This window comes from Lagopus leucura, unplaced genomic scaffold, assembly GCF_019238085.1.
Source record: "Lagopus leucura isolate 7727_CA_CO unplaced genomic scaffold, USGS_WTPT01 Super-Scaffold_100017, whole genome shotgun sequence".
NCBI classification, from domain to species: domain Eukaryota; kingdom Metazoa; phylum Chordata; class Aves; order Galliformes; family Phasianidae; genus Lagopus; species Lagopus leucura.
In genome coordinates this window covers 10,680,938-10,707,835 of record NW_024962271.1, presented here as the reverse complement: position 1 = coordinate 10,707,835, position 26,898 = coordinate 10,680,938, and the positions used below count along the sequence as shown (strand labels likewise).

Below are 26,898 nucleotides of genomic sequence, written 5' to 3'. Positions count from 1 at the left end.
TGAGGAATGAATTGCATAAACAGAATAGTTTCATGCAGTCTTCCTTTTATTTCCCTGCATTCATTCCAATTTGTATTTATTTCTGTTACAATCGGAGCTCTCCTTACATGGCCCATTTAATTCTACCGGATTTATGATATAGGGGACGGGAGAAGGTTCTCTGTGAGCACAGCATATTAATGCTCTGTTACACTGAATTACAGCATTTCAAAGTTCATTAAAAGTGTGGTTAAGCCATGGATGTGTATATCTGAGTACAGGAAAGACGTTCCCTTTTATTGCTGTAATTTGCTGCAGCGAGGTAGAGCCGTGGCACAGGATGCGTGCTGCTGTCAAGAGCATCAGACGGCCGCACGCACTCCTTCAAATTAGGACTGTTGTGGTTATTCCATGAGGGGAAATTTTGCTTTATTAAATCAAGTTGAAGAGAAGTTTTAACTAACAGTGAAGACGATGCTGTTTTATTGTTCAAATTGCAGTTTGTTATTGGTTTGATAACATGTCGGTACGTGGCACTGTTAGTGCATCGTTTTATATCGCTATTAATATAGTTATAATTAGAAATGCAGCTGATACAGTGCGCGGGCTTAATACAGCATTATTAATTATACTGCATCCTCGCCAGGAGGCTGCCGGCGTCAGTTCTCTTAGAGGCTGAGAGACTCGTTGTAATATGTATTAAATGCACGCTGCAGCAGCAGGAAGGGCTGTATGGAGAGGCGCGCTCCCGCTCAGAAGCGGGCAGGGTGTTGGTGTAAATGCAGTTAAGCTCCTATCAACACACGTGAACCATCCTGCAAATGCATTTCAACTTGAGAACAATGAGGACGTGCTCCACCGCCGCGGTTCAGCCGGGGCCACGCAGCCCCCAGCCCTCCAAACAGGCAGCAAATTATGTACCTCAACATTTAGACAATCGCTGCCTTTGACATCGGTGGGCACCACCCAGGTTTCACCTTCAGGATTCAGATAATCAGCTCTCGTTCCTACCGGCTTCCCTCAAGACCAGTATGGAAATAAGTGTGTGTCTGCCAGGGATCAAATGCTTTTGGAGACAAAAGTAGGTACTGAAAACATTACAGGATACTATCATCTCCCCATGATACTTTTACACAAAGCGCTCTGTTCCTCTTTTGGCCTGACATAGTTTCAGGCTGACAGAATCCAGCAGGCCTGCTTGTTTTAAGCAAGAGCACACCCTATTATTTTTTTGAGAAATGAAGTGTAAAATTAATGCTTATTATTTTGAGTGCAGGAAAAAAGAAAGGCAAGGAGCCCAAGATTCTTGTTGGCCGTGCGTGGCTCGTTTAGTGTTAAATCAATTGATCCCCGCATAGATACACTTACGGAGAGATGGGAGACGATCTAGCACAGCGAGCTGTAAAAATCTGCATTTTATTTTACAAATGAGAGGGGCTGCATAATTCACTGGAGTTATGTAGGTCTCATAGATGCCTGTCATTTTTATTTTTTTAAGAAGAATAGAGATGAGGGGAACGCCGCGATGCGCTGTGCTGCTGACGCCCGGCGCACGTGGCTGGAGGGAGGGCCGGCGTTGGCTGCGTTGTCTGGAGGCAGCCTTGTGCTCCTGTATGATCCCAGATAATTCACTGAAGTTATTCTCCAAAGGTGACTGAGTGCCCCTACACATGCACCGCGTTTCTGTGTAAAATAATATGCTGTAAAATGCCACGGAGAAGAGAGTGATTATAGCAGCAATTCTATCTATATCTTTGGGCATTTTCATATTTTGAATACACATGCATGAAAAGAGAAGCGTTTGTCATGCTAACCATGGTACTTTTTTCCACCTTTTTTCTTCCTGGATGGTTTTATAGACACGAGAAATACATAATGGACTCCTGTGGGAGTGGAATAAAAACCCCCACCGGTGAGGAGAAGGCCTTATAATTCAGAAGTGGATTTGCAAATCAAAAGGTCTTGCCTCGAGTGGGATAAATTTCCAGATCTGCAGGAACCCATTATGTTTTATTATTTTTCATTCGAGTTTTAGTTTGTTTGTTATAGGTTTAACTATTTAAAATACTGCGGGGATCAGCCGAGAGAATGCACAGTCTCTGGTACCTAATTAAACAGACCAAGTCAGTAAAAACATGCTTCAGTCAAAATGCTGTGAAATCCTCTTTTTTTAATTATACTGAAATTAAAGATATTTAGGCTGCAAAAGGAGCAGTCCTCTCATCAGCAGCCTGTGTCTGTATTTATGAACACACGTGCTCACACAGGACCGGGCTGCGCATGAATCACTATTTTCCAAGCACTCACTATGTGGAGAGTAGAAAATTAATGTCAAACATGATTTCTCTGATTTACTCGCAGAAGGAATTTGTTCCATTCCCCCAGTATCTGCTTTGTCGTCTCCAAGTTTATTGCATGCATTGTTGGGCATGCTCAGGTGGTGCGAGGCACAGATCCTTACCTGCTTTCTGCCCTCTGCAGAGAAAGGCCAGCAGCCTCCCTCAGGGATGGACAGGAGCTTGCCCCTGCATACTGATCCATTCTGTAAATAATTTCTATTTCCCCCCTCCTCGCATGGAGGTCCCATCAAGGCAGCACGAGCTCTGGGGGTGCTCCAGCTGCAGCCATGCAGTTGTGTGGCTGTGGGAGCTGTTGAGCTCAGCTCCGTGGGCCGCACTGGTGCTGGACCCACTGCTCGCCTTCCCACCTCGAGATCCTGGGAGCACCAAAAACCCTAAACAAACAATAATTTCCCACTGTTTGATTGCTTCAAAGGTTATTTAAAGCAATTATAAATAGAGACTGTGCTTTTGAATGCTGACATTATTTGCAAGATCCGAACGCGTTTGGCAGGAGATTATTTCATGGGATGATGCAGTCATTTCTTGGGCATCTTGGAACTATCAGCTGAAGTCAGTGAGGTTTGGAGTTATTAAAATAAACCTGAGTGTAAATCAAAAGGCAATTTCTTTAGTTTTTAAAATACGTGTTCATGACTTTCATGCATGCTGCCATAATGAAGGGAAGATGTTTTTGAGAAGTGCTTACAAAAACCATCTGCAAAATCTTTTTAAGTTTAGATGTTCACTGGGTTGTATGAAGTGCACATTTTAAACCTAGGGTTTTTTTTAAATCTCTGTTACCCCCTCCCTCCTTTCAAGAAAACCAAAGGAAGTATGGCTTCAATACCTCGAAAAATGACACATAGGCAACAAAAATACAGAAGTCAGTAAAAAAGAGAAAAAAAAGAGAAATGGTATCATCTTACAAAGGTGGTAGACTGGAATTAAGAATAATTGTTATTATTTCCCTGTGAGTTCCTCTAGATCATGGGGCATTAGCAGTGGGCACTGCATATTCAGTGTACCTCATAGAATAATGTTTAGGATGTGTTACGTGGAAATTACTCTTTCAAACGACATTTAAATCACTTTAATGGTCTCTCTTCAGCTTGGAAAAAGCCAAGAGATATAAAATTAAGGCCAGCACTGGTTTGGGCTCCTGCTATTCTTCCACAGTCTGTTCCTCCCTGCTATATTTGCAGTGTAATCTGAGGTGACGAAGCCTGCTTTCAGAGTACGTGGTTGAATTCCCTGTTAAATTCAATTTAAATGCTGAGTATTTAATAATACATACGCAGAGCAGCGACGTCTCTGTTGTGTGCAGAGCGTGAGGAGCGGCACGGGATGGGCGCAGCCCGGCAGCAGCACACAGCGTCGCCTCCATCCCAGCTGCAGATAAATGGCCCTAACGTGAGCGGGGCTGCTCACCTGAGCTCAGTGCACTGGGCTGTGCCTTGCTGGGGGCTGGGGGCCCTTGAAGTTGTGTGCACGGCATTGGGCACGGGAGTTTCTCTCTGACTGCTGCATCGCAGACGCTAATGTGCTGTGTCACTAACAAGTTGTATCATTTGAACCTTGCAGAGGAAGGCATCAATCATGAGTGCAAGCTGTGTAACCAGATGTTTGACTCTCCGGCAAAGCTCCTGTGTCACCTGATTGAGCACAGCTTTGAGGGGATGGGAGGCACATTCAAATGCCCTGTTTGTTTCACAGGTAAGACAAGGGAGACTGAGACAAGCCTCAGTGTGCATGGCTTGATCCAGAAATGACACTCGGGGGATTTGTAAAATACTGTATGCCTTTTCTTGGGAAAAGAAATACTGTGCTTGGAAATGTTCAGAATATCTCCTGTCTGAAACTGCAGCACTGAGGAGTTTGACATCTCATGGCACTGCCCAAATGCAGCCGGCCCTGTGTTACTTCTCGCAATGGGGCCTTTCAGGTTGTGGCCTGAATGTGAGGTGCATCTCTAAGAGCAGAACTTGCAAGGCAGGGGCCTGTTCTCGTGAAGACTCTCCTTGTGTGCCACGTACAGCAGCATACCTTGCTCACATGAGATCCCATCACACAACAGTGTGGTTTGACTCCTCCCTCCGAAAGGTTTCTTTAAGAGCAGCCTGCTCATGAAAACATGTTTCCAGGTCCTTTGCAGTTGTATCCATCTGAGGGCCTGCTCTGTTTTCCTTCCCTGAGGTTCGTTTTCAGCTGTCTCATCAGTGCAAATGGTCCTGGATGGTCCCTTCTCGAAACATCTTCAGGATGCATTTTAAGGGTGCCTTTTACTCACTCGTCAGAATAGCAGTTAACACCTAAGTTTCCAAACTGCGTAGGGATCACTGCCATGTGTGACCATGGGCTGAGTGTCAGCTACTGCGCTCCCCTCAGCCCTGTGCTCCTTGTGGGATCTGACCCACAGTCTGAGTATTGCTTTTTGAGAACTTGGAGTTAGTTTTTCTATTCCTGAAGCATGCTGTAATGTGTTTGACTGCATCTATAATTCTGCTGAAGAAGCTTTTTTCATTTACTGGTGAAAAGTCATATAGGATGAGACAAAAATTGAATGAGATATGTTTTTAACTAGCTGAAGCTGGAGTTCAATATGTTTCCCATTTCACTTGTTAAAGGCAAGGTAATTATCAATTCAAAATCCTAATGTAGATGGTATATCTGTAACATTAAATCATAATCTTTTTTCTATATTGGAAGGACAACCCATTTAGAAGGTCTGAATACCGTGGCAGCCTGCCCTTTCAGGTTCACGTGTCTGCCAGAAATGCTGCTCTGGGCACTCATCCTCCAGACCAGCCATCAAGGCTGCTCCTGGCCCAGTTGTCCTGCATTAAAAATGCATCCAATGCACCTGCTGTGGGGCCAGGGCTCCCTGCAGGAGCGGTGACGTCCTCTGCTCGCTCTGATGACTGAGTTCTTCCAGTCACCCGTGGACAGCGTTAGCTTTATGTGAAATATCAAAAGTCCATCCAGGATTTAGAGCCCGTCAGAAGTGAGCTGACTGCCAGCCTGGAGATTCTAAATTGACCACCGGTAAGGACGTTCTGCTGCATTGAGTGTTGGCACTTCTCTGGTGGATATCCTTGGACTTTTTAGAGTCTTTGCAGTCATAAAAGTGTCTAACAGTGTAGTTCAAGATGGAATATGTTATATGAAACAATTTTAACTAATTGTACTGTGTTCTTTCAGTTTTTGTGCAGGCAAATAAACTGCAGCAGCACATCTTTGCAGTCCACGGACAGGAAGATAAAATTTATGACTGTTCCCAGTGCCCACAGAAGTTCTTCTTTCAAACAGAGCTTCAGGTATGTTTGCAAGAGGAGTGACAGCAAAGCCAAGGCTGTTGGTTTTTCTGTGTGTAGCCTTCACCCTTGTATGGCAACTGGAGGAAATGCACATCCAGTACAGTCTCTCCTCCTGCTCTTAAACTCAGTCTCCTGCCCCCTGGGATGCTATCAGGAGAGAAGGGTCTTTGAGCATGGCTGAAATAAGTAAATAAGACAAGGCAAATATCATGATTCTTTATGAGTATTCCTCTTGACAGTAGAGTTGCTACATCCTGACATGTCTACGTCAAACACCTTGTAAATAATTTCTTTTTCTCTATTAATAATTTAGGAACTGATTAACATACAAAGACTAAGCAAATAGTACACTGCCCTTACTGCTAAATAGTACACTTACTCACTGCTAAGTCAAAAGGGAAGGAATTTTCCCCACCCAGGTGTGAGAGCAAAGCGTGGGTACAACTGAACATGATGCTTCATTAGCAGCTCCAGCAAGGCAATAGCACATTAATAAGCGGCAGGTTCTGCCAACCAGGCATTGCATACTGGTTTCCCTGGGGGCTGTGGTCTCTTTTGTTTTACCTGCTCTTGAAGTGGAGCCTGTCCTATGCTCTTGGTTGCTTTCTGAGGGACTGGGCCTTGGAGGTGCTGCTGGAGTCCTGATCCCAGGGGTTGCCCTGATCCCAGGGGTTGCCCTGGAGCTGTATTGCTGAGGTTGGGCTTTAAATTATGCCGTACCTTTGGTGCTGAGCCCCTAGAGGCTGGAAACTCTGTGGGGCATTAACTTTGTGCTGCTCCAAGTGCAGAACAAGCCCTGTGTGTGTGCTGTCCCACAGGGGAACACAGTGCTGTGGTGCAAGAGTGCTGCCCTGCCCTTTATCAGTGCCTTTACCTGAGCTGTGCTGCCATGGTGTGCTGTTTGCTGGCAAACGTGGCTTTCTCCTAGAATGGTACTATGTGCCTCATTTACATCTGTTAACTTTGTAATACACAATTTACTTAAACTTTGGAGGGCTTTTATTTATGTTGCTGAATTCCCAAGCTGCTGCCTCTTGTGTCTTGCTGTCACGCTGTGGAAGGATGGTTGATCTTTTCACTTTGTTGATTTTATTTTATTTTTTTTCTCCCAGGGGAATCTCTTCTCTCTCTTGTGCTAGCAACCTGATTTGCATAAGTGTACAAAAGTTTTAACTATACCTTGTTAATGTTTGAATAAAGTCAGCAGATTTGGGTTTGTGTGTTGTCACCAGGAGCATTTTGTGCAGGCGGCAGTGGTTTGCAACGCCATCTCAGTGTTTTTATCTCGATTTGCCTTTTAAGTGGTATTTGGTCAAGATGCCAGCGCAATTAAAATGGGTGTACTGGCTTCCTGTGCCACTGCATTAACCTTTACAATCAGACAGTCAAATAAATAGAACCTTGTTAAATTATAGTCTTAGCAGTAGCTTTTTTTTTTTGTTTTTTGCTGTTATTTTTTTTTTTTTTGCAATTAACAGTTTAATTACATAGTGTTTCAATTCTGAAGTGTTGTTCATTGCAAAATTGCTGCAAATAGCAGCTGTAATCAGATAAATTATAATTGTAATTTTCCAGTTTTCACGCAGGATTTGTGTGCATTTAACATTTCTGTACTTAAAATAATTACCCAAGTAGCTTTGAATGGTGTTGGCTGAATGAAAATTTAATTCTTAGCTGCACTGTTTCGGTCCTTATTTTAGTGGTGATTCAAAAAAGTGTTTACTTGATGCCAGGGGTTTTATTAATTCAAACACCTGAGTCAAGGAGGGCACAAAACATGTACAATCAGTTAGGAACACTCAGAACTTCTGATCCTACCTGACTGGTGTGATTATCTCGCCAGTTAACGATATGCAAAGCTGCCTGTTCCAGATTCCTCAGCTGTTTGTTATGTTTTTGCTGAATGATGAAGATTTTGTATTATTTTAGTGAACCAGTTGCTGAGCTGCTAGTTCAATCTGCATGAACCGTTTGCTCTCTTAGCGGCACACTTCTTACGTGAGAAAATCGCCATCCGCCACATGGGCCTGTCTGATGAATTTGACTTTTCAGTTCTGATCCCACTGCTGTAAAATAACAGCTATTTCTTTTAGGTCAAAATCGGAACCTACGCCTTGTTTGCTTTTTGTATTTTTAAGAGAGATTACTGAAAGTACTTTTTCTATAAAAATGAGTATTCTGATATTTCAAGGAGAAATTGAATGTCATTCTTGCAAAAACAGGGAAAAGGAGGAGGGGGGAGAACGACATGCAGTGCAGGAAGAGGTAACTTTTAGAGATGTCCTGGAGCAGTATGAATTAGCCCTGCTGACTTGTAAACGTTTGTCTAAACAGTTATCTTGAACACAGTGCATGCCAAGAGAGGCGTATGCATGCCATGTGATGAAAAGCTCCCCACTCCAAGTGTACATGTCAGTGCTTGGGGCAAATCCTGCTTCAGCAGCATAACACTCCTGCAACAATCAGACTCTCTTTTCATTTCTGAACTAGAGGTTGTATTTTAGTGTGTGTTTGTGCTTTGAAGTTTACGCTATCTGATGGAGCTGTAAAACTAAGGCTTAAGAAAGCTTGGAGGAACAGAGCTCATTTTATAAGCTGTGGAAACTCTGGTGTGAACCTGGAGTGATGAGTCAGGGAGAGGTTATGCTAATACTGCCAGAGGAAAAGAAAACAGGACGGTTATTCAGCTGCTTACGTTATCTCATTGGAAATGAGGAAACAAAACACGGTGTGGTTAAATACGAAGCATGGTGGAAATAGTCAGTGTGATAACTGAGGGTGCCCTCAGGGCAGGGGAGGAAGGGCTGTTTTTCACATCCTGTTTGTAGAGATTGACATCTGTGAATATGATGAGAATGGCCTGGGAAAAAAAAAAAAAAAAAAAAAAAAGTAAATTTATATCTAATTCATAATACATCAAGGCTATAGCATTTCTTGCATCCTGCTGAAAGTGCTTGCTGAAGTGTAGAAGCAGGGAGGGCAGTCCTTACCAGTGGGGCAGGGGAGCCCTCTGAGCCTGTCCTGGGCTGTCCAGAGTGTCTGGAGTCACTGTGGCACATGGGATGTGCAGGTGTGGGGTGGATAGCTGTCTGACAGCTGAACTTTAAATCTTTACTGTACAAAATATAGTAGGGAGCCCTGCCTGCTCCCAAGATGGGTTAGAAATGGGATATCTGTTGGGTGCTGAGGGTTAGGGTTGCAGTGTTGCTCCCAGCGGGGGGATGTGCCTCCTCAGTTGCTTGCATTAAGAATTGAAATAAGCAAAATGTGACTGAACAGTGATTTTTTTAGAGGAACCAGGGGAGTTTTCATACATGCTCTTTTGCTACTGCATTTTCCAAGGAGCCATCACATAACCAATGGAGTATTTGTACTTAAAGGATTAATTCCTGCTGTTTGCTTGTGTTCTGTTAATCATACTGTTTCCTCCTAAATGATTACAATTGATGAAAACCAAGGCAAGGGATACAATAAACAATGTGCACACAACCCAGGTACCGGGGGAGCAGGGTACTGCCAGGTCCTTCCTGGCACAGGTGTTCAGGTGTTTCATTGCCTCTTATGGGTAAAAGGGTTTCGTTCTGCTCAGATTTGGAGATATGTTGAACTGTTAAATTAAGGGAGCTTCACTGGAGAAACTTGCTGTCATGTCAGGTGCCCAGGTCCTTTAAATGAACATGTATCAAAAGGAGAGTGGCTACTATGGCTCATTGGTTAACACTGTGGTCTGTCTCCTTCCTCATTTTATTTGATGTGAAGAGCTGGCAATTTTCATATATCTATAAACAGGCATGAGCTGCTGCACAGAAATTGAGCTCGTTATATTAATAATGATTTACCATGAACGTCCTCCAGGGGCTTGATTTGGTCCACATCAAAGTCCTTAGGATTCTTTCCACTGATTACAGCAGCTCAAGCCCTAAGCAGGTTTTCTTTTTAAAGTCTGCCTTTAACGTCAGCGCGGTGTCAGACACATCTCATACTGAGCTGCCTGCTGCCCGGGGGAGCAGGCACTGCTCTGAGACACCTAGGGACAACAGGTCCTCATGGGAGATGTGGAGGTGCTGCTCTGCAGCCCTGGGGCCTCCCTGCAAGCACTGCTGCGAGGCTGGGGGTAGCCAGCTGCTGCTGCCAGCAATTCCTGAGCTGTGCAGTGAAGCAGATGGGGAACGAGAGCCCCAGAGCTCCATCCTAGGGCTCCATTTGCCACCAGTAGTCAGAGCACAGGAAAGAGACTGAAGAGATCTTGGGTCTGCACCCTGTTCTGTGGAACTGTTTGGTGTCACCAGCTGAATTAGATAGGAGTCAAAGTGTTCTTATGAGACCCTGAAATATCTCAGTGCTTCTGGACGAGTGTTTATACAGTCAGAGAGGGAAATGCAAATCTATGGCATTTTGATGCTGCTGCAGGAAAGATATTTTCCCTGGGGATGGGAGAGCGTGGCAGGGTGACAGGACGCAGAGAGCAGCACTCCTCCTACTTATGTAACCCCTGCTTATTTCAGAGCTTAGCAAGACTGCAGTGTCAACACAGTAGCTGGAAACAAACCACAAGCTCTTTCTAAGCTCTGTATGAAGCATCAACAAAATATGCAAGCAGTTTTTCAAAAAGAAAACCTATTTTTTTTTTTCATTTTGGATAGGATTTATATTTCTGCATTAATGTATTAATTTTATTTTTTTTTAACTGTTTGTTCTTCCTTTAAAATCCTGATGATGACCCAGGCAGTTATGTGAGCAGATCTGGCTAGCACTTCTAAAAAATGTTGCTGTGGTGCTTAGAGTATTGTTAAATTTTAATTATTAGTAGTTACAAAGCTAATAAATTACAAGAACACCAAAATCTATTCCAGCCATATTGCTGGGTTTCATTCAGACACAGTCAGATAATTATAACTAACAATAATTAAAAATTAAAAGTGCTGTAGGCACATACCCATCACATTGAGTCTGTCTGCATGAACGTTCGTTATGGACTGCGAAACCAGAAGTGTTACCTCTGTTCCAGTGTCACCGTGCAGAAGAGTTTTTGTCCCCCTGGGTCTGTGGATCTCAGTAAGTTTGAATTCAGTGGGGGAGGTCTGCGTGGCTGTTTACAAACTTGGGGTTAGGAGATGGCTCTCATAGTGTGCAGAGCTGTGGGAATGCTGCTGGGGCTCTGCAGCAGAAGTGGATCTGTCCTGGGCTCAGGAGGGAAATGCTGTGTAAAAGTGAGGGAGGCACCCTGGCCCCTCTGTGTGACTCAGCAGTGCTCTGCTCCCTGCCCCCAGGCTGAGGAGGCGTTGGCACAGCCAGGTCACTTCTGCTTTATGTGAAGGTGATGCAGAAATCCCAAACTACCCTGTGTTTGGCATGGTTGCAAGGTACAGTGTTGTTGTTTGGAAAGGAAATTCTGGTCAATGTATTGCTTTTTTTTTTTTGTTACCTCTGACATCTCTCCAGACGGATGCATAAAGGTCTTTCAAGTCTATGTAGACTCACCTGAGCTGAAGCTCAGAAATATGAGTAGCTGTCTCACGATAGAAAAGGCCTTCTTCATTTTTTGCGCCATTAATGCCATTCTGTGGCTGGCCCTGGCTAACAAAATGTGCCTAACTTGGCTTTAACTCGTGCAGAAAACCCAGCAGTGATGCAGAGTGGAGGAAGAAAAGGGAGCCAGGTGAAAGGCATCGTTTGAGTCATTAATGCACTTAAGCGCACCCAAGTGTCAACATGTGTGATCAAGTGTAAGGAGGCATGTCGTTCCAATGTGGCAGTGCTGGCACACAGAAAGGGCTTCCTACAGCAGAGATGGCACTTGAAGCCGGCGCTCAGGCTGCCCAGCTAAACCCGTTGTTGCCTGTCATCTATGCCCTAAGGCAAGGGTCCAACCAACTTTTGTGTAGGCACCATGCCATCCCAACAGATGGCCATGAGTGTAAGCCGCCAAGAGACAATGTATATGCATCAATTGTGTTTATTGAAAGCACAATTCCTGGCTGGAAATGTCCAAATGTCTATTTATTCTGAGCTAAGATGCCTTTAGTTAATGGATATGGAAATGCAGCCTAGCTTTGAACTATTTTATATATGTTATATTGCGGTGTAGATACACAAACGTAAGACATGCTGATTTTTGGGAGCCCACTAAAGGTCTGTTGTGGCACATGCAGTCCCTCCCAGGATGGAATTCTGCTGCCAGGGTGCTTCTCTCCCCTTGCTGCTGGAGGCCAAATTCAGTGGGTGCTGAACATGGTTGTAAATCACTGCTGCACCACGTGGAGGTGTGCAAGGACTCAGCCTTGTATGCTTGCAGGCTTTCCTTTGAACACATCTAATCTCTGCTTCCACTCTGTGGTGGAAGCTCTTTGTACTTGGTGGGCGAATGTGTGACATACTAGCTGAGACCAAAGCTAGCTGTGCTGTACGCATCCAGGCTGAAGGTTGTTGGTTTGTTTTTTTTCACATGTGGCAGAAAGAGAGAACAAACACTGCGCAAAGGTTTTGCTTTTGTGTTTGACAACTTGATTACCCACCAAAAGAAGTAATTGATGAAAGAATCCAGAGAGGGGTTTCTATGTGTACATTAAAGGGTGTCTCCCTCCTGCACTTGTTAGCTTTATTCATTAAGACTTGTTAGTGTTCTTGAAAGCTAAGCTTTAAAGGCCCTCTAAACATGCGGTTTGGTATTCATAAAGATCCAGGCACACTGTGTGTAAATAAATACAGCAGGAATGTTTTACTTCCAGATACATTAATGCATTTCCCTGCTATTGCAAGCAGAGCACGTGGGCATGTTAAACATCCATCCTTGACCAAAAGGAGGAAGCACAGGAGAAGAAATGAGAAATAGATTTTCTTTCGGAAAGACCAGATTGCACTCTCTGGTCTGGCAATAACAATTACTAATGACATTTAGAGTGAAATTAAGGATGAGAAATGCAAGTTGGCATTTCAGCAGTGCCAGTCAGTAACATTGCATCAGAGCTCACAGGAGAGATGAGAAAAAGTTTGGAGATGGAAAATTAATTTTGTTATGTCAACAATTAACAAATACCTTTTCTTCATTCTTTAGCACACTATTGCAAATTACTGCTGTGATAGTATTTAGCAGCTCCTCAGGTGAATGAAATAGCACTTCAGAATCCTCATTGCTGCAGTCAAACACAAAAGATGCGATTTGCTCTATTTTGTTGAATAATGAATGACAGAAAAAAGTTCAAACTGACCAGGGAGGGAGAAAATGAGCTCTTGGATTTGTGGTTCTATATTTTGTGCAGTTTCTCTCTGCAGATTTCTGTGTTTTTTTTTTTAATACAGCTGTGACTGAATTAAACTTACTTGTTCTTTTCTTCCCTGTCTTACAAATTTGAAAAGTCTGAAGATGAACAATACACTCAAATCTATGCAGGAAAATTGTGGACAAGCCAGACTTGAGACATCAGGAAACTGAGACCCTTTACTCAGAAGTCCTTGATCTGTTCGTAAGACGGAATTCCTATCCCCATAGGAACGTGGTACAAAGTCTCATTCCCTCTGCTCTTCCAGGAGCAGAGGGGCTGCAATCTGTGAGTCTGTGAGCGTGCCCATCAGCACAGCTGGCTGTGCAGCGACAGCGACCCTGGGGACAGCAGATTCAGATACTATTGCTTCCCACCACCAGAGCCTCAGGCAGGGCATAGTCCTTATAACAGAAAGAATGTTTTTGTAGTATGTAGGCAAATTTAGAAAATTGTGGGGTTTTTGTTTCATTTTCTGTTCTTTTAGGTTCTTTTTTTCTTTCCAAAAAGTCTTGTCACAACGTTTATTTGTAATTGCTGATGGGAGGAGTTCTCTGATACAGCCACTCTGGTTTTGTTGTTTTTTTTTTTCTTTTTTTGCTGTTGTAAGGGCAATGGAGTGTAGTTTGGGCTCTGAGCGTGGATTAGTTCTGTTTCTTCCAGTGGGCATCACTGTCATCCAAAGCAACCAACTTTAGCTTTCAAGGGAACAGGGATGCTGCATTGGAAAGGGCAGAACATAAGCACTATTTAAGGAGGAAAACAGTGGAGCTTGAGAAGTCCCTGTTTTAAAAAGCTCATCCAAGGTGGAGTACAGTATGGTTTTAAAAGTTCTGTTTCTTCATTTGCTTGCTGCTGGAGCAAAACGGGGATGCTTGTCCAGACATAAGAGTATATGCCTGAGTGTTTTCACAAGAAATGTCTAGATCATTAAATATAATAGGTCTCAGCTGCAGTTTTGATCACTGAAGCATGCACACAATTCATCACAGCAAATTAGGTACGTCTTTGTAACTTATCTTTCTGCAATTTGCTGGCACTTTTAAAGAGCTGAAACTTATATTGTATGTACTGCAGAAGACACTTCAGATAAAATATTCTGTGTTTATTGTTGGAGAACAAGGATTTGGTAATAACAAAAACGTGGAGCAGTCTGTTTGTGCTCCTGCATCTTGCAGAACCAGCAGTTGTACCAGCACAGATCCCCAGCCGCATTCATTATTTATATATTTTAGTGAGTTTCTTGTCTGCAGTAAAAGAGATGTAAGCTTCAACATCAGACTGTTTGTGCCAAATTCCATCCTACAGCCCATTCAAGAAACCCGAGGCAACCATGGTTCTCAGTCATTACACACACCATTTATCTGATTGGAGTTTTGTCTTCTCTGGCTTGAAATGTTGCTTGTTCTTTAAAAGCTTGGTTTCACCTTTGGAAAGAAAAGATATTTGATAGGCATTTTTAATTTTTTTTTTGTAGTGAGAACCAAAACCAAAGCCTACCTGAACAGAAATTGGCATTCAGAAGCAGCACAGTTACTGAGAAACATTTACTTTATTACTGGAAGAGGACAGACGTTAGTGGACTTGAAAATTACCTTTCAGTGGATTCATCAGTTTCAGTCGCTGGTTAGTCTGTGAGCAGATGGATGTATTTGTAACAGTTAGCATGAATTTATACTCTTGGTTTTTGCAGTTGCCTTAAGATCACTGCTGAGTGGTTTGAACATGTATTTTATTTTATTTTCCTCAAAGAGGGTGTGGTTGTTTTTCTAATTGCAGATATTTCTTACATCATAGAAGCATACTTTGTTTTCAGAGAGGTGAATGATATATGGCTACAGTATGAGCAAGATGTTGTAAAAGAGTTCTCCAGTATGGCTTCTCTGGAAAAAAACAAACAGTCTAAACCTAGGTGACCCATTTCCAATAACCAGATATTTTTAACTGTATGAAGGTGATCGTAGTCTGCCTGTATTTACATCTGGGGTCTGCCACAGTGGAACGGTCTCCTTTTTTCCTCAGAAATTTAGGGCTACCGGTAAACAGAGCAGTGCATTAAACACTCCATCTCTGAAATAGAAAGAAATACTGTCCTAGCCTCTACTGTGTAGCATCTTTAGGTTTCAGGGATTTTGTTTAAATCTGAAACTTGTGTCCAGGAGAAATAAATTATTAGATTGTAAAAGCAGCGGGGGAGGGAGTAAACATAGTCTCTTTTGTCCTTTATATCATTTCCCCGAGAAGATAATAAATGTACGGCAAGTGTACAGGCATTGTGTATATATTGTATTTCAGATGTGAAGACCAAATTTCAGTCAGGAAATCCTGGATTGATGCTGTACCATGGTTTCCTACTCCTGCAGCGCTGGTGGAGCCCCCGCCACTTCTGCCATTAGAAGGCATCTGAAAAATAGCTTCATGAAGAAATTTTGAAGGCTTTGAGTATACTTGTGCTATGCCAAACAAGAGATGTAGGGTTTAACTCTGGGGTTTGGCTCTTAGTCAGTGAAAGGCAACGGGAGCAGTGGTTTTCCCTGTAGCAGTTGGGTGCAGCTGAGGACCCAGTCCTGCCCTTTGGGTGGCCTTCCTGGGGACATTTTAAATAGCATGAGAGAGCTGCTGGCTGCTTCCTTGATGGCATACCTGCTGTCCTTGCTCTGTGAGGTTGGATATAGAGCTTGAGCAGTGAGTGGTCAGGAAACAATGGGGCCTGGTAAGAACAAAAGAAGGAACTGTGATCTGGCAAGTTGGTAGCTTGCCTGCCTGCAGCTGGGCTCGTGCACTGGGCTGTCAGTGCCTGCACCTTGTGCTTTTGGCAGGAAGGCTGTTGTACTTGCAGTCCAGCCTGCTCTCAGGGAGCTGAGTTATGTATAGAGACATACAGCAGTTCTGCAGTAGTCTTGTTGCTTCCCCTTCCTGAAGTAGTTTTCAGAGAAGTATATTCAGACATAGTCATGTTTGCGTAGTTAATGCTCGGTTTTAACACCAGATTCTCAGATTGGTTTCATATCACACTTTGGCCAGTGGAGAAAGGAAGGAATGTAAGATCATTTAGAAAGCATTTTTTTCCAGATTGTGCCTGTTCTGTGTTAAACCAAACTGGCACAGTAGTGTTTTACGTGCAGGCTGAACGCATGTGTTGCACAACCCAACACATGTAGCAAGTGCTCCTGGGCTGATTGCTGAGCTTCATCCTTTTTTCATGTTTCATACTGATAGAATAATGTGAAATGCAGTAAACTGCCTATCCACAGCAAGGTGACAGGGCTTTGCTGGAAAAACATAGATGATACAGATAACCCTACACGTGCTGATGGGTTCAGCATAAAGATACGTGGTGCTGTCGTGTAGGATCACCATGAGTTTAGCAAGGCTTTGCCACCCCACTTCTATTTGTGCCAGCCCATATTCAGCAGCGGCAGTCCTGAGTTTATTCACTTGCAGTGCTTGAGCTTATTCTCTGCAGAGCATTTTGTGTGTCCTCTGCTGTGTCCTGGGCAGGTGGCACGTAGACCTGGAGGTCAGCACTGCAGAGCCTGCATGGCTCTGGCTCTGCAGCGCATGGGGACAGCAGCTCACTGCCTGCAGAGCCAACCCCAAGGTGAGTGCCTGCCTAACCACCAAACCCCCTTTGTTTCTATGGTAGCTCAATCTGAACACATGGCCGTGGGCACTGAGGCTGGACTGCATATAGTGTTATCTGTCCTCACTGCAGCGCATGGTTGTGTCTCCAAGAGGAGTTGTAAGACACTTGCTCTTGAAAATTTTGTCTTCCTTTGGGGCACAGATGTGCTTTTAGTCTTTGCATGAAATCGTACTTGCTTAAAATGTAGCATCTTGCTGTTTAGAAGTTAAATTTTCTGAGTATCAGTGACACTTGTAATGCAGTAGCACTGCCTGGAAAATCCCATTTTGTAACAGCTACAGTAATTTTGTGCACACAGCACAGCAACACTGCCTCATTGCTTTATTTTGTGATGTCTTTGAGGAGACAGATCATGTTGGTGATATTTTGGCCCCACTGTTTCTTACGGGAACCAGTCATCCTTGGTCCTTCATACTAACAGTTCCTCTGGGGTTAATTCCTTCAGGCAGTGGGCTGATGACAGTTCTGTCTGCAGATTCCTGCTTTGCCAGTGGCGTCTGTGCTAATGGGAAGGCATGTAAAGTGCTTCTATGAACTATGGCCTTGCTATTTTATAGCAGAAACTTGTACTGGAGGATTTTTTGCCCCTTTTGAAATTGGAAATCTGCAATAACAGCCACTGTGTCCAGGACAACACGTCACTGACCACTTGTTTTGTCAGACTGAGCAGTGTGTGGGCACCATGTGATGGGGATATTTCTCTGCCTTTTAAGAAAAATGCATCCATAATGCTAAGCAATACAATTTGTCACATCTGTATTTAATTAGAGAGTTCTTCTTTAGTTGTTGCTTTTTAGAAGAATCACAATGAAAGAGCTGTGTTACCTGTAACCTAAATGCTGATAAACGTAGCTCATTTGGAGCCAGTCTTTCTGCACTTGCTTATTTGGTCTAAAGAATTGTATTCAGCTGCAGCTCCCATAGTTATCAATGGAGGATATTGCCTAAGTGAGGGCTGCAAGGTATGTCCCTGTTAATATTTGCATTAAAATTCACAATCGAGGCTGAAGCTCTTTTGTACCCAGTCCTTGCCACCAAGAACACCTTACTGCTGCAGGAAAAAAAAAAAGCTACAAGAAATCAGCTGCTGTTCAGTGACCCTTGCCATGCCAAGGAACAGCAGGGCAAGAGAAGGAGCCAGTTTCTGGTTCAACTTTGAATGCCATGGCTGTTGTTGGTTTATATTCCCATAGAAACAGTCCTTCAGTGAAGCTTTTGTCAGTGCATTTTGACTGGTGAATGCTAAAGGAGCTATGTAAAGTGTTTTCTTTCAGTTTAAAGTAGTTTTTAAGAAAAAATGGGAGGATGCTCACCTGGTCTTGTAACAGGCAGCTAATCAGAAAATTATTCAGTGTTCATAGAAGAGCTACAAAGTGTCTCTCATGATGCCAGCCCTCAAATAAATGGACAGTTTTGGGCTTCTGTGGTGTGTTTTACCTTAGGAGGGGTTAATGGGATGTGTTTCAGATAGGCTTAAAGAAATCAACAAGTCATGATTTTGAGAGGAATAGCTAAGAAGACTCCTAGAAAGTGGTTCTGCTCTTGCAAATGATTTTGTAATGCAGTGTTTCCCTGTTTAAGACTCAGAAAAAGATAAAGTCATGTCATCACTGGAATGTGTTTGCTTTTGTTAGCACAACGGTGGAAGGTTCTTCAGACTCAGGCAGAGCACGAGGTGCCACTGCCTGCCAGGTGGGTGCCAGCCATGGGGTGGGAGCAGCTCCTGTGGAACAGAGCTGCCATTGCCCAAGCTGATGCGCCAGAGGCATCACTGGGCAGCGTGTGGACATCCTCCAAGCAACCCTTCTGTCAGGGTCACCAGAAATGGGGATTCACCAGGGAGAAATGCTGAGATTATGGGAGGAGCATAGGAATCCTATAAGGACTGTTTTCACAGACTTCTGACAATAGTAATTTAATCTGCCCCCACTTTACATTAAGAAGTACACGGTTCTTCCCTGCACTGATTTTGATCCTGTGTGTAGCATACTGCAAGCTTCAAGCCACATGGATCTGATGCATTTGCATTTCTGAGTAAAATTCTCAGGAGCACGCGGTCCCGTGGGACAGGTATTATTAGCTCCCTTGTTTCGTTGGGTGCTTCAGTGAATCACAGTGTGTTTACAGTGAGCTTCTCTAACAGAAGTCTCTGCGTATTTCTTAGTAATATATCCTCCTGTGGTTTTTATTTCCAAAGTGCCATGGTAAGGAAATTTTCCCAAAGGCTTCAGTTTGCTTTTGTGCTCCAGCATTTTATCCCGTGTTTTTGAAAGAAGCATATAGACTATCTGCTGAGATATTTAATCGAATATGAGATGCAGTACGGGGCTTAAACTAGTATTTGTGGTCCACTTGTAGTAGGATCACCTTGTTTTATTCTGAGTTTTTAGGGAATACAGAGAGATGTCAGGTCAGGAAGACTGACGGTACAGAATTATTAGTCTCATGTGGAAAGGGGAAACATGTTGTCAGAGTCCAATTAGGACTATGCAACCTGAATTAGAAGAGAAATTAAATTCATAAATCATCCAAAAAATCCTTAGCTAGTGCAAGAAAAGCCTGGCACTGGGGAAAATAACCGTAAAAAAGGTATTTGTATTAAAAGGTAATGTTTCAAATGCAGAGTAGCAGGGAAATGCATACCCAAATTCAAGAAAATGTTAGAATTAACAAAAGCAATGTCAGTATGGAGACAGAATGGCAAATTGTTCAGACTGTCCAGCACGGCAGCCGAGCACACAGACCCATGTATGCAGAACAAAGGCAGGCGAGGGCTGGGGGTGGTGCTCAAGTGTGTGTGTGTGATTTGTAAAGAACAATGCTCGGGCAGTGCGTTTCAGTATAGGCAAATGCAAGCAATAGGAAAAGAATTGTTAAAAAAAAAAAAGCTGCCAGTGTTTAGTTGGTCATATGTGGATCAGCTTTTTTCCATGTAAATATTCTGTGAGTTCTGAACCTACCAGCTTCAGACAAAGCGCTCTGTGTGGCCGAGGTGTGTTCAGCAGAGTGCGTGCAGCGTTGGTGACCGGGGTGCACATCTCCTTGTCTGAAATAGCCAGCCTAGCTTTCAGAGGCACTAAACCTCCAGATGTATTTTCTTACACACTTGAAGTGATTTTGTTGTTGTTGATGTTCAATGCACTGCAAAGCTTCCTAACTGCATTTGTTGATGTGCCAGCTAAAAGTGTGCTAATGCTGGGACTGACTAGAGTATGGCAAGTTATCAGATGCTGAGAGGTGTGAAGTAGGCAGGAACACAGGCAGACTTCTCCTTTTACAAAGGATGTGCCACCTTTCCTTTGTCACTACCTCAATTTCAAGGGATTCTTCAGATAAAGAAGGGACATGTGAACCTGTCTTTCCTGACAGCTTTTTTTATTGAGTACCATGATAACTTGGAGTTGAGTTGTTACAAGCATTTTATGTGGTGGGTGAAGTAACAGGGGAAAGGGAAGAAGAAGAAGAAGAAAGGAAAGGGAAGAAGAAGCTGTATTTCCTGGAAAGTAAGATCTAAATATATAAATGTCACCGGTAAGAGGTACCTGAAACCACTGAAAGGGGAATTAACACTTGGTTTTATGGGAAACATTGGTTACTCCTATCAGTTCTAATGAAGTGTATTAACTAAATTGTGTTCTGAGTATTCATTCAGCCCTGTTTATGGCACACTCTTGAGTACATTTACTGTTTGTCAGAAGTGCAAACTAGTGAACATATGAGGCTTTAAGACAGGCCATCTGTTAGTCTTAGACCCTTGGATAATTGTCAAACAGTTCTAAAAATAAGCACATATGAACTGCAAGGGAGTGCAAAGGTGATTTTTCTTTAGTCTGATGGCAGAGTAATGACCAAAAATTGAAAATAAAAATAAATCATTTTTTCCTGTAAATCAAGCTTGCTCTCCTTCTGTCTCCTTTCTCTCCTTTTTGTATTCCTCTCCTTCTTAGTGTACTATTTTTTATTTTTTTTCTACTTAGCTTTTTTCCTCTTGCTCTTCTGGGTCATGGCATCCCCTGAATTCCTCTCCAGTTTAGGATTAGAGCGGCACCAATTTAAGGCTCACCGCTTTCTATAGAGAGCATAATCTTCATTGGCTAAAGCAAGGCTTGTCCTGTGTCCTCTGCCTAAAGTAATCTCTTTATAAAGTCAAGACATAAAGATTTTGGTGTTTATAGATTGCTCTTAGAGTGGGTACATCTGTGAAGAATAATGGCTGAGAGCTTTTTGGACCATTTTGAATTCAAATGGTGCAAAACAACTTTCAAAAAAAAGAATGTTGCAGATGGTATTTTGTAAATATTTAGACGCTCTAACTTCTGTTCGTAGCTCTTGGGAGGTTTTTTGTCTCTTTTTTACATTTGTGTTCAAATGTGAGACTTGAACTTTGTCCCCAAGCCAGTGTCTGAATTTGGGGTTTAGTTTTTTGTCTTGAAGATGTTTGTGTTGGTGTTATATGGAGGGATCTCTTCTCTTGAATGCCCCAGCCCTGCTGGGCAGGTGGACGGCTGGGGCTTTTGCCCCTAGCTGGAGGACTCTTCACCTTGTAGAAAATGCAGTGAATAGGAATGGCCAACCACTGTGAGACCAGACAGCTGTGTTCACATGGCACTGTTGGAGTCGATGCTCCCAGTCCAGGAGCCAGAGCAACTTGCACAAGCATGGGGCAGCCGTGGACATAGTGTCTCTCTTATGGAGCAGCTGCTCTCCAGTACCCATCACACTCATGGTCGTGGGTCACACCATGTGCTGATCACCAATTGAGTTTCACATTGGCTGTTTGTCACATAAATGTTCTGTCTCCATAATTCCTGTTGAAATGATTTGGAGAATGGTTTCTGTTCATTTTAATGTTATTTGGAATGAGAGAGAGTAGTTTTACGACCCTTAATCACAGCCTCAGCCTCTATATAAAACTGTAGAAGGTTTATGAATTTCATTTGAGGATAGTGGGCATCACCAGCCCTGTCGTGCCATTTCTTAATTCCTGTATAACATGGTCTTTTAGGTATATATGCACACATGCTTAGATGATACAACTGAAACGGCTGGTGTGAAACACCTGAATATGTAGCACATACACAGTGGCACCATAGACTGGATGTATTATGGCCTCAAACCATTATCACCCCCTCTCCCCCCTCACAGTTGCATTTTATTTTTTTCACCTGCTCCTATGAAGTACACCTGTGAATTGTTGGCAGGGAATTTTGCTGCAGTGTGGGAGACTCCCAGCTTGACTGCATGGCTTGGAACTTGGCTCTGTCATGTGCTGCTTTTCTCTCTGTGTGTTTTCTCTCAATCTTTATGTAGCTTGTAAGAGTTCCTTTAACTGCTGTAAGTGATCATCTTTCAAGACCAATGCTTTTCTTCTTGACATAGCGCTCTGAAAATGGAGAATGTCATGCTAGTGTTTTCATAATAATGCACATAGAAAAAGAACTATTCATTGTAGATGTCCTGCACAAATGGCTTGATCCATATCCAAAGGGCAGGCAGGGGGTGTCCCCAGGGAAGATGTGGAGAGCAATCAGTGCATACAGGGACAGTAACCAACCATTCTTTGAAATCTTTTTATTTCCTGCAAAACCTGTCGCCCAGTTCCTTGGTCACAGATACTTCCGCAAATGGTTCATTTGGGGATTGTGCAGCAAGTAGAAAATTCCACTTAAACACCGAGACAGCCCTGGGGCTCAGGGTGGTTGCATTTTTCCACCTGATCTGGCTATCAGAATTGCTATCCATTTTGTGTGATTATTAAGAAAAAAAAAAAAAAAAAAAAGAAAATTTTCCAACCTTGCCCTATAAATAAGCTGTGACTTACTTGATCTTGACAGGTGACTTAGTGCTGCTATAGAATTTTCCAGCTGCAGTAATGTCTCCGAATGATGTATTCTGTGGGGCATCAGCTGCGAGCCATGCGTAAACCTGGGGACCTAACAGGAGCTGAAAAGAGCCATTTTTAATGCTCAGCTTCCAAATTATGTCCTGCCTCCTGCCAGCCCCAAATGTGTACTCATGTGGATGTGCAAATACATGCGTAAGCATGCCTGGAGAGCCCTCATTTTTGTGGCTGCTGTATTTTCCTTTGGAAATCACCATTAAGATATATATTTATTTATTTTAAATATAAACTCTGGAATTGACAAGTCATATGAGAACTGCTTCCCGCTCGCCTGCCTGCCCTCCTGTTGAGAAGGGGTGGGAAGTTTGCTGATGAGTCAACGGAAGGCTACGTGGGTGGAAGCATTCCCGTGGCATTGCACATTTCAAGATGCTTGGTCCCTCCTGGACTTCCAGGTTTCATCCTGGCGTAGCTCTCAGTAGCAGAGGGGTAAGCTATTTCTGCTAAGGCCTGTCACGTTCTGACTGCCAGAACTACATTTTTATAATTGGTCTGAAATCAAGGTCAGCAGGGGCAATTTGTTAGTGAGCATGCTTAGAGATGCCCGATGTTAAGGTTGTTTTGTAAGAGTGCAGTGCGTGGGTTAAACATGCAAAGATCACGTGGGAAAAGAGACATAAGCGTTGAACTTGGACACTTTCTGACATCTGCAAAGTGTGGTTCTAGGAAGCTTGGTGCACACAGGGCAGAGTGGAGCAAGAAGATGTGATGTGATGGTAACTTGCAGTAGGAAGCACAGAGGTTGACAGACTTTTTTGGGAGGCATGTTTGTGTGATCTGAAACACATTTCCAATTGTGAGAAATCCGTACTGGCTGCAGAGGATATGGGCAGGTGTTGGAAGATCTTCTGAACTCACCAGTGGTGCGAGGCAGTTGCCCATGCAGGGATGTGGTCATTGGGTGCTCATAAGCTCTAGGGTGGGCAGCACTGGTGGGTTTGTGTGGGCATGGGTTGTGCAGGATCTGCTCATTTCCGCATGCTCAGACTCTTCTATTCCTAGATGTCACAGATACATTTGTGAAAATGTTGTAAGATGTGGCTCTATTTATTAACCGCTTGGTCCTGGGACTAGTCGGCATATTGATTGCCAATAATGCTTGCAAAGGGAATAAATGCTCCATTCCCAAGATAGTAAAACAAAATCACAGTCTGCATATGGAATATGTGTGTTTTATTCATTTTACACTGATGGCTCTATCGCGTGCTTAGTTTCTCAGCTCCTATCTGACTCAGCTCTGAATAGCTGCAGGATTTGAGTATAATCTGTTGTTACTTTGTGTAAATTCTGTTCACAAAAGCAGTGTATTGGTTGCATTAGGAATGTTCAGAACATATTATTAACCTATGTTTAAGGAGGGAGGGCTCACAATGAAAACTTCATTATCAGATTAAGAGCCACATACCATTCCTTTATTGACCTGCCTGGTATAATCAATGCAGCAGCCACACAAGTTTGAAATCATGCTCCCTGACTGTAGACTGTGCGTCATGCATCTAGTGCTGATGGTGCATTATCTTTTAAATGACACTGCCTAAATAAGTATGGATTTGTCTACTGTGCATAGCCTTCTTTCGATTGGAAAATGGTAAATGTTTCACTCTTTTTTATTGATATTCAGGAGGAACTAAAAATAGAACTGTAATGAAGTGCACTAGAAGTGCCCATTGTTAAAATGCTCAGTCTGAGCACAGCGCACCTCGTGTAGTTTTTGGTATTTAAATGTTTCTCTGGTTATGTTTAGTGGACAAGCTTCTTGGTGGTGCTGTGGCAATGTCTGTAGGGTTCCATTCATCCCCACTTGTGACTTGATCTCAGAACAGCATTATCACTGCAAAGGTTGTTCCTCTTTAAAGCTAGGAAAATCTGCGTGTACAACAGAATAAAAAGCCATTGGATATTATGTTGGTAATGATAAATTGTCTAGAAGCAAAGCCATTTCAGCTATCACTCTGGATATTATTCAGATATAATGCTTTATCCCTTGATAAGCTTTCCAGGTCTGGACGGTACTTCCGTTTTTTGATTCTGAAATATTAGCATCACTAGCTGGGGCTGTGTTCACAGGGCTGATGTTATGCTAAACAAGGTACAGCTATTTTACTCTTTTCATCAGTTGATTGTCATTTAATTTCACAAGGGATCCTTCTGAGTGTGCTCCAGCTATAATTCTTCTGCCTTCTCTCTAACCTTTTGTCACGTTAAAGCCTGACCGCTATTGTGCAGTTTCCTCTCAGCCCATCTGTACAATATCACAGGTAACTTTTGTCGTGATGTATAAAGTCAGCAGCACTTCTGACACCTGGTGGTCAGCTTTTGGGAGTGCACAGTCCAGAAATCCTGACTGCAAACCGGGTCACTGCTGCCTGCACGCCCAAGCATCTCAGGCTGCCCTCTAGCTCCTTCCACAGATGCTTTTCATTAGGGAGATGTCATTTCTGTATAAAGTGGAGGATTGTTTTTCTTTCCGGATTGAGTTGTAACTGTGGATAATTTAGAAGAGCCAGATGATTTATTAAAAGTTAAAGTATCTTACTTTATTTTAAAGCACTGTTGTTGTAAATAAATAATTGGATTCAAAATTCATTTCATGTTTAAAAACATGTTATTCAAGCTGACGGACTTTCCCAGCTCTGTTATTAGGCAGATGGAAACCAGTGAAGTTGCATAAGTTTGAAATAACGCACATGAATTTTTATATTTGTGAATGCTTGGGGACCCAGTCCAACAAAAGCTCACCACGAAGCTCCTCTCCAGTTGCTCCAACAGTTGAATAATCATACAAATGAAGCTGTGCTTATGTGAAGGACTGGGGTTTTGGTCAGCATGCAAAATGTAGGTGAGTCAGTACCACTCTGAAAATGTGCTTCCAAGATTGGCTTCGCTATTTATTGGCTCCAGCACAAAGTGGCAAGACAGGTCAGCATACTCTGATGAGAGATTCTGTGGTGACACAAGGCTATTAAGGATCCACCCAAAAAGAACAAAAAAAGATTCTGAAAGAAATGTGTAGGGCAAGGTCTGTTCTTAGAGGGGTTTACCTTCTGGGTTACGTATCCAGTCTTCTTTCTGCTGGGGATTAATGTCCCTGTTGCCTGAGTTGGTGGTTCAGCTGTTCTTGCTGAAGTATTTCTTGGACTGAGGAGAATGTGTCACAATCTGGTGTCTCTCTCTGCCAGCGCTTGCACCCGTTACTAGTGATAATAAAAGAGTAAAATATGGCTCAAGCTCCCACAGTGATTCACTTTTTTTTAATGGTTACTCTTAAGGGAATCCCTGAAGGCATATTTTGCCCATGAAGTGTTACCACTTTCTTTGTATGTATTGAAGGGGGGAAAAAAAGGAAGAAGCCCTCATGGCTGCACTTGGCTTGTAGAATTTTTTTTGTCTAAGTTCATGCCAGTATTAACAGATCTATCAGAACAAAGCAAATGTGTCATATTGGCGGCTGTTACAGTAAAGAAAAAGTACTCGTAAGTATTTTGTTTTGTAATAATTGAGAAGCTTTTATGTTGTGCTCTGCGTAAATGGTACTGAGTAGGAGGGTATGGGCATGCTTTCTATTATTCTGCCCCTCATGCATGTCTCCTTTTTTTGTCTTTCCAGAACCACACATTGAGCCAGCACGCACAGTGAGCCACTGGCACTACAGGACACCTCTCTGCAGAAGACTTGACGGTGGCACAGTGGGGAGGACCATTTGAACATTACATCCAATCAAAGTGTCATTTGCAACCCAGATGTAAAACTCTAATGATTTGGCCATGAGGCGCTGCTATTATAAGCAGCTGGAAATGAATATTAATGGAAGAGATTAAAAGTATTCCATGCTCAGTATTTTTTATTGTCCTGCTTCAGCTAGTGTACTTTAGAGCTTCTGCTTCTGACTGAATTTATAGTGTTAGCGAAATCTGCTTTGATGCTGTTGCCCTTTGTTGCTTCTTGTATTATATTGATAGTTAAAAATTAGATGTGTTTTTTTTTTTTAAGCTGCTTTTTAATTGCAGTTTTAGGTAACTGTGCATTGTGATGTGATTGCTTGGCTGTTGTCTGAATATTTCTTTTTCTTTTTTTAATTAAAGACTAATGCTTTGATTGGATTTGCCAGTTCACCGGACAGTGATTAAAACTATGTAATGAATATAATCGGTTTCAGTGCAACTGGATGGTCTGCTTTATAAATGTGACTTATCTGATTGCAATAACTAGTACAGTTCAATAAAGGGAATACATGAGCTTAGTGTTGGAGTTGGTCTGTCTGTCAGTCTGTGCCACGTGTCACCACTGCTGGCTCACGTGTAAATTGTACAAACCAGTGGCTCACCCAGCGACAGAGTTCTGCACCCCTTGAGGAAGGAGGACTGGAAGAAAAGCAGAAGCCCTGCACTTGTGCCTGGTGTTGTGTTCTCTCCAGGATGCACTTCCCAGACTGAGGTAAGAACATCTCTTACAGATC

At 42.9% G+C, this 26,898-nt stretch overlaps 1 protein-coding gene across 6 annotated transcripts in view; it reads left to right on the top strand.

Annotated features, from left to right (window-relative positions):
* Positions 1 to 26,682, top strand: part of ZNF423 (zinc finger protein 423) — a 194,385-nt gene extending 167,703 nt beyond the window's left edge. For all 6 annotated transcript variants that reach the window (XM_042877064.1, XM_042877062.1, XM_042877063.1 and 3 more), the window contains 3 exons: positions 3,903 to 4,034; positions 5,520 to 5,635; positions 26,049 to 26,682. In XM_042877064.1, the coding sequence (XP_042732998.1) occupies positions 3,903 to 4,034; positions 5,520 to 5,635; positions 26,049 to 26,078 (278 nt within the window). In that variant the 3' untranslated portion in view covers positions 26,079 to 26,682. The remainder of the gene's footprint in view (positions 1 to 3,902; positions 4,035 to 5,519; positions 5,636 to 26,048) is intronic.
* Positions 26,683 to 26,898: the final 216 nt, after the last annotated feature.